Below are 19,570 nucleotides of genomic sequence, written 5' to 3'. Positions count from 1 at the left end.
CATTCATGGATTTGATGAACAAGGTTTGTAAACCATTCCTCGATAAATCCGTGATAGTGCTCATCGACGACATTCTCATCTACTCGAAAAGCCAAGAGGAGCATGGAAAGCATCTACGGGAAGTATTAGAAGTGTTGAAGAAGGAGAAGCTTTTTGCAAAGTTCTCCAAATGCGACTTTTGGATACGGGAAGTCCAATTCTTGGGTCATGTTGTTAACCAGGAGGGAATAATGGTTGACCCCGCAAAGATCGAGGCTGTAATGAAGTGGGAACGTCCAAAGAGTCCCACGGAGATCCGAAGCTTTCTAGGATTAGCCGAATATTATCGACGATTTATCCAAGGCTTTTCTTCGATAGCTGCTCCATTAACAGCGTTGACCCACAAAGGAGCTACGTATACATGGAGTGAGAAGCACAATGAGGCATTCGAGAAGCTAAAGAAGAAGTTATGTGAAGCACCGATACTTTCTCTACCCGATGGAGTTGAAGACTTTGCGGTTTATAGTGATGCATCTGGAGTCGAGTTGGGTTGTGTTCTGACCCAAAGATAAAAGGTGATAGCATACGCATCTTGACAATTGAAAGAGCACGAAAAGAACTACCCCACTCATGATCTGGAGTTGGCAGTGGTAGTATTTGCCTTAAAGATATGGAGGCATTACCTCTACGGCACGAAGTGAAAGCTCTTCACTGATCATAAGAGTCTCCAGTATCTCTTTAATCAGAAGGAGTTGAACATGAGGCAACGACGCTGGCTAGAACTACTCAAGGACTACGAGTGTGAGATACTTTACCACCCAGGTAAAGCAAATATTGTTGCTGATGCTCTTAGTCGGAAAGTCAATCTTGAAAGGAAAAGGCCAAGAGCGTTGAGAATTGAAGTCGTCTCGACGATTGTGGAAAGTATCAGGAAAGCTCAAGAAGAAGCTTTAGAGAAGAATGACCGAAAGGAAGAACGTTTGGGAAGAACGTTAGTGTTCGGTACAAACAGTCGAGGACTGAAGGTATTCGAAGATCAAATTTGGGTACCTAAGACGGGAGGAATAAGAGACCTTCTGATGGAAGAAGCACATAAGACCATGTACTCAATTCATCCCGGTAGCACTAAAATGTATAGGGACCTAAAACCCTACTACTGGTGGCCGACGATGAAGATCGATGTTGCGAAGTATGTGGCCGAGTGTGTGACATGTGCGAGAGTTAAGGCACAACATCAGAAACCGTATGGGAGTTTAGAACCATTACCTGTACCCATGGGTAAATGGGAAGACATAACCATGGATTTTGTGACTAAACTACCCAGGATGAAGAACGGACACGACATGATTTGGGTAGTCGTGGATCGTTTCACCAAGAGTGCACACTTCATAGCAGCCAACGCGAAGTGGTCTATGGATAAGCTCGCAAATGCTTACGTGAAGGAAATTGTAAGACTTCACGGTGTCCCTCTTACGATTGTATCAGATCGTGATAGTCGTTTCACGTCGAGGTTTTGGAGGAGTCTGCAAGAGGAATTAGGTACGAAATTATGTTTGAGTACGGCTTACCATCCGCAAACTGATGGTCAGAGCGAAAGAACAATTCAGACATTGGAAGATATGCTGAGAGCATGTACCCTCGAATTCCAAGGGAATTGGGACGAGCACTTACCTCTGGTAGAATTCTCATACAACAATAGTTTTCACTCGAGCATCAAGATGGCACCTTACCAAGCCTTGTATGGAAAAAAGTGTCGTACGCCGTCTTGTTGGCTTGAAGCCGGAGAGAAGCAGTTTATGGGCCCCGAGATAGTCCATGAGACTGCTGAGAAGTTGAAGGTGATTAGGGAAAGAATGTTAACGGCCCAGGATCGTCAGAAGAGCTATGCTGACAAGAAAAGGCGACCGATAACCTTCGAAGTTGGGGATTCCGTTTTGCTTAAAGTCTCACCGTGGAAGGGACTTATACGATTTGGGAAACGAGGAAAGTTGAGTCCAAGGTTTATTGGACCGTTCAAAGTTCTTTAGAAGATTAGGAACCAAGCTTACAAGTTGGAATTGCCCGAAGAGCTCAATGGTATTCATAACACCTTCCATGTGTGTTATTTGAGGAAATTCACGGGAGATGTTCCCGACATAATTCCAATCTCAGAGTTAAGGATGGATGAGAACAAAAGGCTGATCGAAGAACCTGAGGCAATTGTTGACCGTAAGACTAAGAAGTTACGACGCAAGATGGTCGACTTAGTGCTAGTCCGATGGAAACATTCGAATGGGCCGAATCTCACTTGGGAAACAGAGGATGACATGATGAGTCGCTATCCACATCTGTTTGCTGATGCATGATTCCGGGACGGAATCATCCTAAGGGGGAGAGAATTGTAACGCCCGGGTTTCAGGGCTAAGCATTTTTGTCAATGTAATAGTCTAGGTCAACTATTGTAACTCTTTTTGAAGTAATAAAGATTAAATATTTGAGTATTATGTGAATTATGTGTGTTTATGTATTTATTATTTAATTATAAATGTATAATTAATAAAGAATAAAAATAAGCGTCAAAATTAAAGTGTGAGATAAGCCCTATATCTCTACATAAAGTTGTAGTGGTCGAAACAAGGATTCCGGGGATATAAGGAACCTCCCGCACATAGATATCGGCTAACTTTTCCGCCGATATGCTCTCCTGGATCGGTATGAAATGAGCACTCTTTGTCAACCGATCCACAATTACCCAAATCGAATCTACCCCACGTGCGGTCCTGGGAAGCTTGGTGATAGAATCCATGGTGATGTCCTCCCATTTCCACACGGGAATGTCTAATGGCTGCATCTTGTCGTGAGGCCTCTGGTGTTCTGCCTTGACATTCCTGCAGGTCAGGCACCTCTCTACATACCAGGCGACATCCCGCTTCATGCAGGGCCACCAGTAATCGGGTCGAAGATCTCTATACATCTTCGTCGCCCCTGGGTGGATAGAAAATCGAGACTTATGAGCCTCGTCCATCAACACCTGCCGTACTCCGCCCCAGTACGGTACCCACACTCTCCCATGAAGGGTCAACAACCCCCGACTATCATAATCAAACGAAGCTACTTGGCCCACTATCCTCTCACACTTCTGCCTCTCCTCCTTGAGGCCCTCAACCTGAGCCTCCCTGATCCGTTCCAACAACGGAGTAATCACTGTCATCCTTAGACATAAGTCTCTGATAGGGGCTGCTGTCACCTTGCGGCTTAGGGCGTCGGCCACTACGTTGGCCTTCCCTGGATGGTAAAGGATTTCACAATCATAATCCTTCAGCACATCCAACCACTTCCTCTGTCTCATGTTTAGATTCGGCTGATCCATAAGGCACCTCAAACTCTTGTGATCCGTGTAGATGGTACAACGGACCCCATAAAGGTAATGTCTCCAAATCTTGAGGGCAAACACAACCGCCCCCAGCTCTAAATTATGGGTAGGATAGTTAGCCTCGTGAGGCTTCAACTGTCTCGAGGCGTAAGCTATCACATGGCCTCGCTGCATCAATACTGCTCCCATACCTGTGATTGAGGCATCACAGTAGACTACAAAATCCTCTACTCCCTCTGGCAAGGTAAGGATCGGAGCCTCGCACAACCTCCACCTGAGGGTCTCAAATGCTGCCTGCTGCTCAAGCCCCCAACGAAACACTACCGACTTCTTGGTCAGTCGGGTGAGCGGCACTGCTATCTTGGAGAAATCCTGAATGAATCTCCGGTAATACCCTGCCAACCCTAGGAAGCTCAGAATCTCGGATGGAGACTTCGGGACCTCCCACCACATCACGGCCTCTATCTTGGCTGGATCTACTAAAATACCCTTCTGGTGACGAGGTGACCAAGGAACTGCACCTCGCGCAAGCAGAACTCGCACTTGGAGAACTTTGCAAAAAGTCTCTCCCTCCTCAAAACTTCTAGCACCTCCCTCAGGTGCTCCTCGTGCTGCTCCTGCGTCTTGGAATACACCAAGATATCATCTATGAATACTATCACAGACCGGTCCAGCATCAGCCTGCACACACGATTCATGAGGTCCATGAACGCGGCTGGAGCATTGGTGAGCCCAAATGGAATCACCACAAACTCATAATGACCATACCTGATCCTGAAAGCAGTCTTATGCACATCCTCATTTCTGACTCGCGTCTGATGATACCCGGAACGTAAATCGATCTTGGAAAACCAAGACGCTCCCTGAAGCTGGTCAAACAAATCATCTATCCTCGGAAGTGGGTAACGGTTCTTCACCGTTACCTTATTCAACTCCCGGTAATCTATACACATACGGTGCGACCCATCCTTTTTCTTCACAAACAAAATCGGAGCTCCCCAAGGCGAACTACTCGGTCTTATGAAACCTTTGTCTAGCAGCTCCTGCAACTGCGTAGACAACTCCTGCATCTCAGGGGGAGCTAACCGATACGGTGCCTTAGCTATCGGCGCCGCACCCGGAATCAGATTAATCCCGAACTCGACCTGTCTCTCTGGAGGTATTCCAGGAAAATCCTCTGGGAATACATCAGGATAGTCTCGCACTACCGGAACATCATCTACTGCCACCTTACCCTTCTCCCGGTCGTCCAAAACATAAGCTATATATCCGGCACAACCTTGCTGAAAATAGCGCCTCGCTCTCACGGCTGAACAAAGAGCTGGTCCGCGCTGTGGCTCTCTCGCCCTGAATCACTAACTCTCCCCCCACTGGGAGTGTGAACCCTCACTAGCTGCAGCTCACAATCAATCACCGCCCCATTGGGACTCAACCAATCCATGCCTACTATAACCTTATTCCCTCGCAGGGGAATAGGGACCAAGTCCACCGGAAACTGCTCGTCGAACAACTGAAGAGAACATCCTCTATGCACTCTGGTGACCCTCACGGTCCTGTCATCTGCTATCTCAACCTCTAGTGGACAATCCAGCTCCCCTGGAGCTCTACTAAATCTCTTGCTAAGCATTAGCGATACAAACGACCGGGTAGCCCCCGAATCAAATAATACTGTAGCAGAAATGCCGTTCACAGAGAACGACCCTATACAAAACATATAACCATAAGCAATAATCAATAATAATAATAAAGATATGAAGGGAAGTTACATACCCGTCACCACATCAGGAGTCGCTCGTGCCTCCTCTGCTGTCATCTGAAAAGCTCTACTCTTCGCCACTGGCGCCTCGGCTCGGCCCTGCCGGCCATCTGTAATCCTCAAAGTAGCAGGGGCAGGTGCAGACACCTTCCCTGCTGCAGCTAAACTCAGACACTGGGACTTTTTATGTCCCCTCTGATTGCACTGAAAGCAAATCAGATCTGATGCTGCAATGGCGGTAGCAGGGGCCGTACAATCCCTGCTCAAATGCCCAGTCCGACCGCACTTGTAGCAGCCGGAACTCCCTGCCTTGCACACCCCATCGTGCAATCTCCCACACTTGCCACATCGACCGTGGCTCTGCTGACTCCTGGATCTGTGATCTGAAACCTTGGGCTTTTTGCCCGAACTACCTGTACCCAAAATCGCCTCCGGTTTCCTCTTCTTCTCTATCTCAAGGTTAATCTCCCTCTCCCGAGCCCTAGCAATCATGTCATCCAGCGTTTTACAGCTGGACCGGCTCACAAACTGGCGGATATCACTCCGCAACATCTCATGATAACGGGCCTTCTTCATTTCCTCATCGGCTGCATACTGAGGAACGAGAAGAGCCCTTTCCCTGAACTTGGCGGTGATCTCCGCCACGGTCTCTATAGTCTGGGTAAGGTCCTGAAACTCTCTGGCTAACTGCTGCACCTCAATAACCGGTGCAAACTCCGCCGTGAACCTGGTAGAAAAATCAGCCCAGCTCATGGCATCTAGCGCTGCATCATCTCCAATGGTATGTCCGACCTCTTCCCACCAATCCCGTGCCCTGTCCTTCAGAAGATAGGACGCCAATTTAACCTTGTCCCCCTCGAGACACCTGCTCGTGCGGAAAGCGTTGGCCACATCCGCCAACCATCTAGTACTCGCTATGGGGTCCCGCGCCCCGTGGTAATCTGGAGCTCCACATGCCCTGAACTCCTTGAACGTAAGTGTGTGCGACCCCATCATGGCCGCCACCTCGGCACGGAAGGTGCCCAACCTCTCATCCACAGCTCTAGGATACCCTCCTTGATCGAACCGAAGATCACAGGAGTCTGCTCCAGTATGATACGAGTAATCTCTGAAGAAAGAAACTCTCTGGTCTGCTCATCCATACGCTCGGCCCCCGAGCCTGATCCTGATCCCTCCCCGGCACCGGCACTGCCGTCTGCTAGCCTCGAACGCAAAACCACCATTCTGAAACACATCATGGCAACATCAGAAAACTGAAATATCTCAAGGGATCATTGATACTACTACTAGCTTCCTGATCTTGTCTCAGCCTTCCTTGATTTGAGTACGGATCCTCTGCTTTCAGTAGTACGGGCCCATACTACCTTCCACATCTATCCATACTTTCCTCAAGAACTGCCTTGACTCCACCAAGTCACTTCTACTACTACTGATCTCTGCTACTCTCATCCTAGGCTTGCCCTAGGGAAATCTCTGACTCCACTCAAACCAGTCCTCAGCTGCCGAAGGCCTCCTTGTAATGCTAATTAGCCATCACCTGAATACCATCACATGTGATGAGGCTCAGATAATCCTTCGAGTAAAAGACTCGTCCCTACAACGGTTAGACTCAAACAAGAGCTGCGCAATAGGGCCAAATCCAACACTCTGAGATTACTCAACCCTGATCACATGTGACGTGTCGTATTCACCTAACGGCTAACTCCCATCACCAAGAGTCCTACAAAGCACAAAGCAAGCAGCATTCGGACACAGGAAACTACTCAAGCAAATCTATTCTCATAACGAGAAACTGTACTAGCATACAATGCTAAGCTCATACTATCAGGCATAACCTAAACAGGCTATCCTACTATTGTCTACTCAATACTAGCATGCAAATCTTGTAAAGCTGAAACACATATAGCAGGCACATAAGGCATCCTCCTAGATCCTTAGTCATATTCTAGCATGATGTTCTACTGAAACTGACAATCATAACATAACTTGTATGGGTAATTTGGGAGTACTTACTTGAGCTCGGCTGATCGCATGCACCACACCCTTATCTTGTTTAAAAATTCCTTTCCTTCTAAGTGCTTTTCAAAATTTCTTTCGAAAACATTTTTCCTTTTGAAAATCTTTTTATCTTTTCCCCTAGTTTGAGTTCAGATACACCCGGAAGTGTATCCAAATCCCTCAAACCAAGGCTCTGATACCAACTTGAAACATCCCAAAAATACGACCCGAAAATTTCATTTTTAATATAACAAAGATCATAAAACTGAGTATCACATAATAAAACTGTACGTTGCGTATCTCAAAACCATACTAAAATACTATGAGAAAAACTGTGTCACAACTGTATCAAAACATATCTAAGAAACTGAATCAACTCGCAGGACAAAAACTGAAGCTGTGGTGTGTGCGATGCCATCATCCCGAGCTCTTCCTTTTACTTGCGGAAGTAACTGAAACCAAAACTGAAACTGTAAGCACGAAGCTTAGTGAGCTCCCCCAAACTACCACATACCACACAATAACAAATAAAGCATATACTGGGCCTTGCCCACTGCATCGGACCGAAGTCCGGAACTGACTGCATCGGACCGAAGTCCGGAACTGACTGCATCGGACCGAAGTCCAGAACTAACTGCATCGGACCGAAATCCGGAACTGACTGGGACCTTGTCCCCTGCATTGGACTGGAGTCCGGAACTAGCTGCATCGGACCGAAATCCGGAACTATCTGAACATAGCATAACATAAACACGTATCCTCTAACATAACACATATACTGCATCGGACTGAAGTCCGGAACACATAACACATAGACATGCCTGAATCACAAAGACATCAAGCACCCTGAACTATTGCTTCGGACCGAAGTCCGGAACTAACTGCTAGCTAAACGGGCCGGCATTCCGGCCGTAGACCCGTTCCCACTGGTAGGAAACTCACCTCGTGAACTGGCTGCTGAGTGTATGACTCTGGAAGCTATCTGCTGCTGCTCCGGTATCTCTCTGGCTACAATTCCATAAACACACTCAATCAAATACTAATAACTGAATTGGGGTAAAATGACTCTTTTACCCCTGGTCAAAGTCAACTCTCCCGGTCAAAGTCAACCTATAGTTGACCTGACTCGCCGAGTTGGGCCGCCAACTCGCCGAGTCTCTATTCTCACTTCTCAACCTTACTCGCGGCTACTCGTCGAGTATGGCATCAACTCGACGAGTTTCCTTTCGATTCTAGAACTCAGGCTATCTGCATCCGACTCGCCGAGTCGTATGAACAACTCGACGAGTTGTTCTTGAGCTAAGAAGATTGCCTTGGACTCGTCGAGTTGTATGAACAACTCGTCGAGTCCCTCCATTACTAAGTCTGACCTCCAGCTCACTGAGTCCACTCTACTACTCACTGGTCCCCACTCGGAATCACTCAAAAGGGGAAAAATCGGGGACTCGCGACTCGACTCGCTGAGTCGTTCTTCCGACTCGCCGAGTCGCATGCATGCAGCTACTCTAAACTCGATTCTGCTTGAATCCAGTGCATAAAACTTATGGATCTGGGCTCCCTAAGCTCGATTAACATGTAAAGGTTCTATCTTTACGTGCCCATATGCACCCATGAAGATTAAGAGGCTCAAAAAGCATGATAAAGGCTAGATTTAGGGTTCTCAAGCAAAGAAACTTCGAAAAGGCACTAGATCTGGGCTCTAAAACTCCTAAATGAACAGATCTAGGGATATCTCGACCCAACAAGGCATCCATACAACTATAAAGCTTGGAAAATACATTAAACTAGCCTTAGAGGTGTTGTAATGGAGGTTTTAAGCACAAAACAGGATAATTCCGAGACATACCTCAATGAACTCTGACTTTGGCCTTGGATCTTTTCTCTACACTTCCTCTTTTTGGTCCTTTCTTCTTTTTCTTCTTCAATCCTTCAAGAATCCACACAAAAACACTTTAATCATACAAGGAATGGTTTAGGGTTTCTCACAAGCTCTCTGAGGGTGAAGGAGGCGAGTTTGGGGCACATAACATTGCTTAAATAGTGAGCAAACCCGGGGATTTAGGGTTTCTTCCTGGCAGGCGGACTCGCCGAGTCCCGAATATGGACTCGTCGAGTCGCCGACTTACATGTACTCGAAATCCCGTCTCTACTCGACTAGTTGGGCTATAGACTCGCCGAGTCCCTCTTGAAAACTTCTAAATAAATAACATGGAAACAACATACCGGAGACGGGTCATTACAAACGATGTGTTCACCGGTGTACTCCATCCCCCACATGGTTGCCTTTAGGACATTTATTGTTAAGGAATCCCCTTAGCAGTAGTGTCCGTCCCGATGATGATCCTTAGGCTAGGTCCCTTATGATAGGTGTTTAGGGACGTAAAGTAAGGATAACGGGAACGGGTAATCGGGTTATTGTTGATTGATGAAATTAATAAACTTATTTTTTGTGGGTTGAAAATCCTATGTGCTCACCAGGCTCCCAAGCCTGACCCACTCAGTTTTATGTATTACAGGTAGTGGCGCTTGAGCATAGATATGATGTTTGGACGAGGGATTACGGATATAGGCATGTAGATATGAAATAACGTAGTAAGGCTTATATTATACTGTTTAGGCTTTTGATCTGTACGAACATGACATCCCAAGTCTTTTAATGAAATACATTTCTATGGAAATGCTTTTGATAAATCTTTATCATATTTTGTTTTGGGACAAATTCCGCAACACTTTTATTTAAAATGTTACTCTGATTTTTAAACAAAGCATAAACAAACCGGTCTTTTCTGGCCGTGATTTTAGGGATGTCACACCGACCATGAGGTTAGGAAACAAAACTGATGCTGGGGCTAAAAACCTTACGGTAAATATGTATTATGCATACCACCTTCACGGGCGTCAGTACATATGGTATGCTATTCTTAATTCTTCTAGATTGTTTCAACAGTATTTAGTCGATGCGTTTACATGTATCGAGGATAGTCGCCTCCAGTTTTATGCAACATATCAGGAAACTGTTTGTTCCGAATATGTTGGAGGCCTTTATGATGCATTATCGAAAGGTGATAAGGAGTCCCGATCAGTTGGAAAACATGTATTCCTACCAGCATCTTTTACTGGTGGTCCACGTTATATGTATAGCCACTATCAAGATGCTTTAGCGATCTATAGGGTACACGGAAATCCACAGTATTTCATTACATTTACATGCAATGTCGAATGGCCGGAGATTACACGGTATATGGACATGCATGATCAGAGAGACCTGCAAAGCAGAGCAGATATCATTGCTAGAGTATTCAAGCTGAAAGTACAATCCTTCATAAACTACCTAAAGCAGGATAAACCTTTTCGAGAAATCGATGCATGTACGTATAACCATTCTTCGTATTTATCAATTATTACTTCACTTCTATAGTGTGCTCAGTATTGTTTCCCAATAGTTTATAACTATTTGTTAATTCCCCTTTCGCTTCGTTTCCCTTTTCCTATATAACAGATTTCTATATCTGTGTAGATTTGTACACAATTGAATTTCAAAAAAGAGGACTTCCCCACTGTCACACATTAATTTGGGTAAATGCTGAATACAAGATAAAAACTCCGGAAGAAGTTGATGCGTTTATTACAGCAGAACTGCCGGATCCATTACTAAAGCCTCAACTATATGCAACTATAACGACGTGCATGATCCATGGTCCGTGTGGATTGCTCAATGAAAGAGCTCCATGTATGAAGGATGGAAAGTGCAGCAAACATTTCCCAAAGCCATTCCTCATCGCTACAGTCTTTGATACAGAAGGTTACGCTCGCTACGAACGCGAACCAGATGCCCAACACACAACATCATGTGGAATCATTATCCACAATGGATATGTTGTGCCATATAACAAGAAACTTTGCTCGAGATTCGAAGCTCATATAAATGTAGAATATTGTGGGTGGAACATGATGATCAAATACCTTTTTAAGTATATCTCAAAGGGAACAGATCGTGTCAGATATGTCATTCAAAAGGATGTAGGTGTCAATGATGCTGGACCAAGCAACACTGTAAACGAACAACCGGATGGCATGTGTCAAGAAAAGCAACACATCGATGAGATAAAAACATATTTGGATGGTAGATATATTTGCCCACATGAAGCAGCATGGCGAATATTTGATTTCCCTATACATCACCGAAATCCAGCGGTCCAGGTACTCTCAGTTCATGAAGAAAATAGTCAGTCAATTCTCTTCAAGGAAGACACAACAATAATACAAGTTCTCCGTAATCCATCTGCTACTAGGACAACCCTTTTAGCATGGTTTGAAAGCAAGGCAAAGGACCCGACAGGTCATGAACACACATATATTGAGTATCCAAAATACTACAAATGGGATGGCCCTTCTGTGACAATAGTCAAATTCGGGTCAAGTCTAAGCCGGACAAGGTCAACGAGTCAAACCGGTCAACTCAATTAAACCTTGTATAATAGGGTTTGTATTATGTAATTTCTGTATAACTCACTATCTTAATGGGAAAACATCACTTGGAAAGTTCGTGTGTTTAAATTTCTTTAACCTTAGTGCTAAACAATGAACAAGAACAATAAAACAATGTTGCATACTCATAGGGAGTGTGTAAGATCCTAAAACATGGCATAACGGGGTTTACGGACCTTGCATTTCGAAGCCGGACACTCACATTCATCACACACGAAAACGCTCTCAATCGTTTTCACTCTATCTCTTCTTATCGAAAATCTCTCCCAAATCTCTTCAAGAATGTCAAATCTCTCCCAAATATCTCTTTGTATGTGAAATCTCTCCAAGAATGTCAAATCTCTCCCAAATCTCTCTAAGTATGTGAAATCTCTCCCAAATATCTCTTTGTATGTGAAATCTCTCCAAGAATGTCAAATCTCTCCCAAATCTCTCTAAGTATGTGAAATCTCTCCCAAATATCTCTTTGTATGTGAAATCTCTCCAAGAATGTCAAATCTCTCCCAAATCTCTCTAAGTATGTGAAATCTCTCCCAAATATCTCTTTGTATGTGAAATCTCTCCAAGAATGTCAAATCTCTCCCAAATCTCTCTAAGTATGTGAAATCTCTCCCAAATATCTCTTTGTATGTGAAATCTCTCCAAGAATGTCAAATCTCTCCCAAATCTCTCTAAGTATGTAAAATCTCTCCCAAATATCTCTTTGTATGTGAAATCTCTCCAAGAATGTCAAATCTCTCCCAAATCTCTCTAAGTATGTGAAATCTCTCCCAAATATCTCTTTGTATGTGAAATCTCTCCAAGAATGTCAAATATCTCCCAAATCTTTCTAAGTATGTGAAATCTCTCCCAAATATCTCTTTGTATGTGAAATCTCTCCAAGAATGTCAAATCTCTCCCAAATCTCTCTAAGTATGTGAAATCTCTCCCAAATATCTCTTTGTATGTGAAATCTCTCCAAGAATGTCAAATCTCCCCCAAATCTCTCTAAGTATGTGAAATCTCTCCCAAATATCTCTTTGTATGTGAAATCTCTCCAAGAATGTCAAATCTCTCCCAAATCTCTCTAAGTATGTGAAATCTCTCCCAAATATCTCTTTGTATGTGAAATCTCTCCAAGAATGTCAAATCTCTCCCAAATCTCTCTAAGTATGTGAAATCTCTCCCAAATATCTCTTTGTATGTGAAATCTCTCCAAGAATGTCAAATCTCTCCCAAATCTCTCTCGAAATCTCTCCCAACTCTCTATAATCACTCGGGGCATCCCGACCCTCGAATTTGGCGAAAACAGCCCAAAGACGGAAGTCCACGCGAAAAACGGACTTAAGGAACCGAAACCCCTCTCAACCCCTCTCAGGAACCGAAACCCCTCTTAGGACCCGAAAGTCCCCTTAAGAACCGAACCCGAAGGTACTGTTCACTACTGTTCATTCGGTTCTGACTTCTCGCCTTTTATCTCCGAACCGAACCTCGCTTAAAAGGAAGAACCGAACCCAAAGGTACTGTTCACTACAGTTCATTCGGTTCTGACTTCTCGCCTTTTATCTCCGAACCGAACCTCGCTTAAAAGGAAGAACCGAACCCGAAGGTACTGTTCACTACAGTTCATTCGGTTCTGACTTCTCGCCTTTTATCTCCGGACCGAACCCTCACCTTCGCTTCTGACTTCGGACCGAGCTCCTCGCGCCTTTCGCTTCCGAATCAGCACCATCCTGACCGAACCTCGGCCTAGGGACCGAACCTCGGCCTAGGACCGAGAGGCCTCGCTGGGAAGCCTTTTTCTCCCGCTTTTCGATTTAATTCGCGTTTTAAACCCGTTTTTAATTGTTTTAACACGGGATTTTCACCCAAAACTTTATTTTAACATATAAGACCCCTAAATTAATGATTTAATCACATTTTAAGGATAAAACCTTATCCAAAAGAGAGTAGGTAAAGTACAAAGGTAGAGTGTTGACTTTACCTTATTTTATGACACAAGCAACCCCATACCCACTCCATGATTAACCCACACTCCTCCCACCATACCTTGTCACTTCCTTGTACTTTTACCCCTCTCACAAGCCATCCCCACGTTTTTAGGGCTGGTCACTCAACCTCTCTCTCCTTTTTCTTTCTTTCAATCACTCTCATTCCACCAAAGATCCAACTCCAACTTTTCTCTCCAACTTTTCTCTCTAATTCAAGATCCCAAGGCTGATCATCAAGTGTTCTTCCACTCTTGGTAAGTGTAATTCATCCTCCTTGTGATTTTTACACTTCATTCTACTCAAATCATTGATAGCTTATACAAACTCCATAACTATGATGCTAGATTCTCAAAAATCTTCAAGGCATCTCCAAGTGTTCTTGAGTTAAACACCTCCATTCTTCAACAATCATCTACTGAAAACACTTAAGGTGAGTTCATACCCCTATATTTTCATGTTTTCTCAAGTTTTTAGGGGGGGGGGGGGGGGGAATACAAGTTAAAACACCAAGAACATAACTACACTTTTCTAACAGCCTTCATCAGAAAAGTTCAAATCCATTCACGGACTGTTTTGGACAACTTAAACATTTTAGTTTTCAAAACTGTTTTAGGTGTATGTAGTTCCAGTTCTTAGCTTTAAAATGACTACTTGCACATCTCCATACGATTTTTCTACAATTTTTGATGATTTTTACAAAACTGCCTATCATTTCATACACCAATCCGGACCAGTCTATGATTATGGACTTTTTCACCCAAGTTGGAGGTCATTAAAAATCATGATAAAAATTATGAGTAAACTAGACACATTTTGGGAACTCTCAGAATTTACGGATTTAGTTTTCAACTTCGTATGATTTTTCTATGAATTTTCAAAAACAGTGTAGAAAGGTTGAAAATTTGTTAACAACTTATAACTTTCATAACACTTTGTATTATGTTGAGCAAAGTGTATAACGATAAGTTCCCAATATTGAATGTGTTTCCTTGTTAGTTTATCATCATAAACTGAAATATAGTCATTCATGATAAGATTATTCATTCATTTAGAACACGTATATTAAGCTATAATGAGCATAGTTTATGGATTCATAGCATTAAAGCATTCATAAAAGAATTCTTATACATTACAAACGTTTTGGATAAACTATAATAGGTATAGTTTATGTATCATTTACTTCTCAAACTTATTTACCAAAGGTTTTTCGTTTAGTTCACGTAAATCTGTTAATGAATAAATTTGTGAGTCATTCCCTTCGGGTTACTTCCAAAGTAACAAAGTCAAAAAGTCCTGTAAATTGTAACCAGAGTCTCTTGTAGGGAGAACGTGATAGTTGTGTATAGATCTATATTGGGTTTGACAAACCCACACCAGAGCTGCTTGCAACAGCTAGACCGACAGGTCTGTGGTGACAAGTGTCATTTAACGGCGACGCCTGAAGAACGTCGTATTACGAGGCCGTCTATGTCAAGTATGGTTATGATAGCTCACATGTGGTATTAACAATCATAAGGTTTACGGGTTCTAACTTTAAATTAGCGAGTTATGTCTATTTAGCTCACTGAAATTACTTTAAGTATGGAAAAAATACTTGTACGCCTTCATATCAAAAAAGGGTTTTATGTCGATTTAAAATCATTTTTTACATCAACAATTACATACTTTATTGTATACTTTTGATCTTGTTATTTAAGACTACACATCATTCATTACGGAATTTTTCTCACATCAGAAAGGGTTTTATGCCAATTTAAAACCACTTTTATATTTTTAAGTATGAAAAATATTTGTTCATTTTCGGTCCTGGTATTTAGGACTACATAACTTTTGTAAGGAAAATATTGGATATTCCTGGTAACATACATCTCTTTACAAAGATCGATTTTCAAACTCTTACTGTCAAAAGCTTATGAACTCACCAACCTTTGTGTTGACACTTTTCAAAACTACTTGTATTCTCAGGAATTCAGTGAAACAGGAAATCAACCACGTTTTGAGGATGGGACGATAAATCGTCGAACAGTTCACTTTGTATCATAATGTAATTGATTTGAATCATGTAAACATATACTTTGGTGTAACTTTTTCAATTATATTTATGATGGTTATATTTACTTTGAGCACTATTATACTCGTTGTTGTGATACTCTACATGAAGTCCTCCACCCCCGGACGTTTCCGCCATCCTTGGTTTGGGGGTGTGACACCTTCCAAATCGTGGGATAGGAGAGCACCTGTTTCATCTAACATGGTTGGTCGTCTTGTATTTGTGCATCCTTCATCTGGTGAATTGTTCTACTTTCGGTTGTTGTTGTGTCACCAAAAGGGTTGTACCTCTTTTGAAGACGTCCGAACCATATCTGGTTATGTTCACCCTACATACAGATCTGCATGTAATGCGCTTGGAATCATAAGGGATGACATTGAGTGGCTTGCTGCGTTCAATGATGCTTCTACATGGGCAACACCATTCCAGCTCCGTCTTCTTTTTTGTAGTTTGTTATTATTCTGTGAAGTTACAGATCCAAACCTTTTGTGGCAAGAGGCTTATGAAAAAATGTCAGACGACTACATTTATAGATTAAAATCAACATTACCTGATAAGGCTTTCTCTGCAACAGACGATGTAGTTCGTCAGCAATTACTTCATGATCTAGAAGACATGCTCTCTTCTTCTGTTCCAGCAAGATCACTTGCTCATTTCAATTTGCCCATGCCATCACCTGTTATGCATACAATTCTCCAAAATCAACTACTCCTGGAAGAGATGACTTATGGCGATCTATGGAAATGTTGTTTCCTGTATAGAAGCTAACAAACAGATTCTTATGTTCGTTTATGGCCATGGGGGTACCGGAAAGACATTCCTTTGGACAACTATTCTTTCTTTTTTTCGATCGCTCGGAAAGGTTGTTCTTGCAGACGCCGCTTCCGGAATAGCATCATTGCTTTTGCCTTCTGGAACCACAACGCATTCGAGATTTAAGATACCGATTGATCTCGCCAGCAACAGATCATGCGATATAAAAAAAGGACATCACTAGCGGATCTTATGAAGCATACATCACTCCTCATATGGGATGAAGCCCCTATGAGTGATAGACGATGCTTTGAATATCTTGATAGGTCTTTACGGGATGTACTTGACCGTGACGAGAAGCCATTCGGTGGTATTTCAGTCCTTCTTGGTGGTGACTTTCAACAAACACTACCCGTTTTGCCAAAAGGCACACGATCGCAAATCATAGATCTTACACTGCCAAACTCATATCTATGGAAGTTTTTCGACATTCAGATGTTGACTCAAAACATGAGGCTCAGTTCCAATGAGGATAGCAATCCGCAGACAATGTCAACAACCTTCTTTGCCGAATGGCTACTTCAAATTGGTGAGGGCATAGTTGGACGGCCTGATCCAGATGATCCACGCGACACGTCTTTGATTCAGATCCCTCATTCATTGCCGATACCTCCAGCTCATGACTCACTACAACAACTGATACGTTTCGTATACGACACAAAATTACTTAATGCTCCGACAGTAATCGATCTATCAACACGAGCGATTGTCTGTCCAACCAATGAAGCCGCCGATAATATCAACAACATGATCCTCAAATCGGTTGACACGGATAGCAGGACATATAACAGTACGGATGCAATGGAACCGAACGGAAAGCACACATCAGATTTAGACGGATTGTTCCCCATAGAATACCTAAATCAGTTGACTTTCCGAGGAATACCACCACACACATTGGAATTAAAGTTGAAGACACCCATAATGTTAATGCGAAACATCAGGCAACGAGATGGCTTATGTAATGGAACCAGACTAATTGTCACACAACTTCTGCCAGTAGTGATTGAGGCGACTATAATCACAGGGACATCCATCGGACAACGAGTCTATATACCTCGCATAAAGTTCATCCATAAGCCATTAGATTTGCCCGTCTCCTTTACACGAAAGCAATTCCATGTTAAATTATGCTTTGCAATAACAATCAACAAAAGCCAAGGCCAGTCTCTGAAAAAAAATCGGTGTTTACCTGTCTCAACCCGTTTTCTCACATGGGCAGTTGTATGTAGCACTTTCTAGAGCAACTTCCCCAGATTTATTGAAGATCCTTATAGAAAGAGGTGATGCTATGCCATACAACGAAACAAAAAATGTTGTGTATAGAGACTTATTACACAAAATCACTGCAATTGAGGTGTCCCACATCATCACCGCATACTGTCATCCCGTTCATATCCTCATTTTACTATAGTTATTCAGTATTAGACACCAACAAATATTTATGTGTATTACAAATATGTAGTAAATTACAGAACAGATTATCATCTTTTACATAGGCTCATTATATCCATTTAAAATGGAAAGTTACTAACACATTTCACCTACTGTCAGAAACGAACAGCAAAGAATGACCAGCATATCTGAATTGAAGCGCGATGGAATTGGAAGTCCAATAGAATTGAGAATTGTTCGGAAATGGAGGCACGATGTCCGTAGATACGAAACCTGGTTTCTTGGGGTTGATAGATTTGTAAGTGAATAAAAAGCAACGGCACTACAATCTTTTATTAAGTGTAACACATATTGATTAATCAAAATTTCAACCATGTTATTTCTCTTCCATAGGGAGATGCAATACAGATCCTAGGACAACGTACAAACCAGTCATACATAGAATCGGTACTTAATGTATCAGAATGTTACACCATATCAGAATACAATTGCCCTGAATTAGATAAATATCAAAAAGTATTGGAGAACGATTTTTACATAGATGTTGGCCTCAACTGTGTTATAAAACCACTTGCAAATACAATAATCATCCCGGCTACTTGGTTTCGTTTTGCTTCTAAATCGTAGCTAACAGAACTTGGGGAACATCCACCATACTATCCAGGTACTATCATAATATACCAAACTGCTTTCACTCATAGAAAGTAACCATTTATCTGTCCACCTTTTTAGATTTCATTGGTATGCTATCCAAGATCAGAGACTGCACAAAACATGATGGCCAACCTTATGTTCTTCTTATTCTAACCGATGACAGGTACATCTAATAACACATAATATATCACCCTAACAAAATCATCTCAACACTGCTGACAAAATAATTTCTGAATCTTTTAGAGGCAATGAGGTCCCAATAAATCTATGGAAAGAATGCTTTACGAATCCTATAAAATTCAATCGGAGTCTAATCACGCCACCCCCTACTATGACAGTAGTAGCAGTTACAAATCTAAAACCTTCAGTTTCTGGAGGTCTGTCACCCTTTTTTTAATATATCATAACCACAATATGATACATGTTACTTATTACAATTCAAATTGTTATTGTAGGAACATTACGTCACGGATCATCACATGCTACGCATGTGTATGTAAATCCACAAATCCCAGAAACCACAGAATTGATGAATCTGTAAACACTTAGAACCAACCAAAATATATAAATACATTTAACCCAAAAACAAGAATCACATCTACTTCAACAACATTGCAGGTATAGTGGTCCACATCGACCATCAACAACCCCATTAGGGATACCAGCCAAGTTGAAGGAAATCAGAGAAAAAACACGATCAGAACTCCTGGTAAACCTACACAACCCTCAGATCAAACATAACTTCATGTCTGTTATAAACACTAGCAATGTTGGTTACATACAGGACAAAACGTTTTTAGTGAAAGCATCCATTGCAAACATTGTGTTCCAGGACAAATGGTGTCAAATGATATGTCCAACCTGTAGGGATCCAATCTTCAAAAGGGGAACACAATGGTACTGTAGTGCACACTCAAAGATCGAAAAACCCATACTAACGTACGTACCGACCTGTAACCCTACAACATACTATTGTATTACAAAACATAATAACAGATAAAAACATCGTGTAAGCACAAGTTCCATGTCACGATAAGCGATCCAACTGCCACGATGTCAGCAATCATATCTGAAACATCATTTCGGAAACTCCTAAATTCAGACTCTGAGCATAT

The 19,570-nt window shown here is 42.4% G+C and overlaps 2 protein-coding genes across 2 annotated transcripts; both read left to right on the top strand.

The window, feature by feature from the left end:
* Window positions 1–9,903: 9,903 nt before the first annotated feature.
* Window positions 9,904–16,361, top strand: LOC145067658 (uncharacterized). Its single transcript, XM_079014746.1, has 3 exons — window positions 9,904–10,453; window positions 10,603–11,395; window positions 15,773–16,361. The coding sequence occupies exons 1-3, from the start codon at window positions 9,904–9,906 to the stop codon at window positions 16,359–16,361; spliced, it is 1,932 nt and encodes a 643-aa protein (XP_078870872.1).
* Window positions 16,362–16,562: 201 nt separating this feature from the next.
* LOC145067657 (uncharacterized) lies at window positions 16,563–17,648 on the top strand. Its single transcript, XM_079014745.1, has one exon. The coding sequence runs from the start codon at window positions 16,563–16,565 to the stop codon at window positions 17,646–17,648; it is 1,086 nt and encodes a 361-aa protein (XP_078870871.1).
* The last annotated feature ends 1,922 nt before the right edge of the window (window positions 17,649–19,570 follow it).

Source organism: Lactuca serriola, chromosome 8 (assembly GCF_051521515.1).
Source record: "Lactuca serriola cultivar US96UC23 chromosome 8, Lser_US96UC23_V15, whole genome shotgun sequence".
Taxonomy (NCBI): Eukaryota; Viridiplantae; Streptophyta; class Magnoliopsida; order Asterales; family Asteraceae; genus Lactuca; species Lactuca serriola.
The sequence above is the reverse complement of the archived record's forward strand: the minus strand, read 5'-3'. Positions and strand labels throughout refer to the sequence as shown.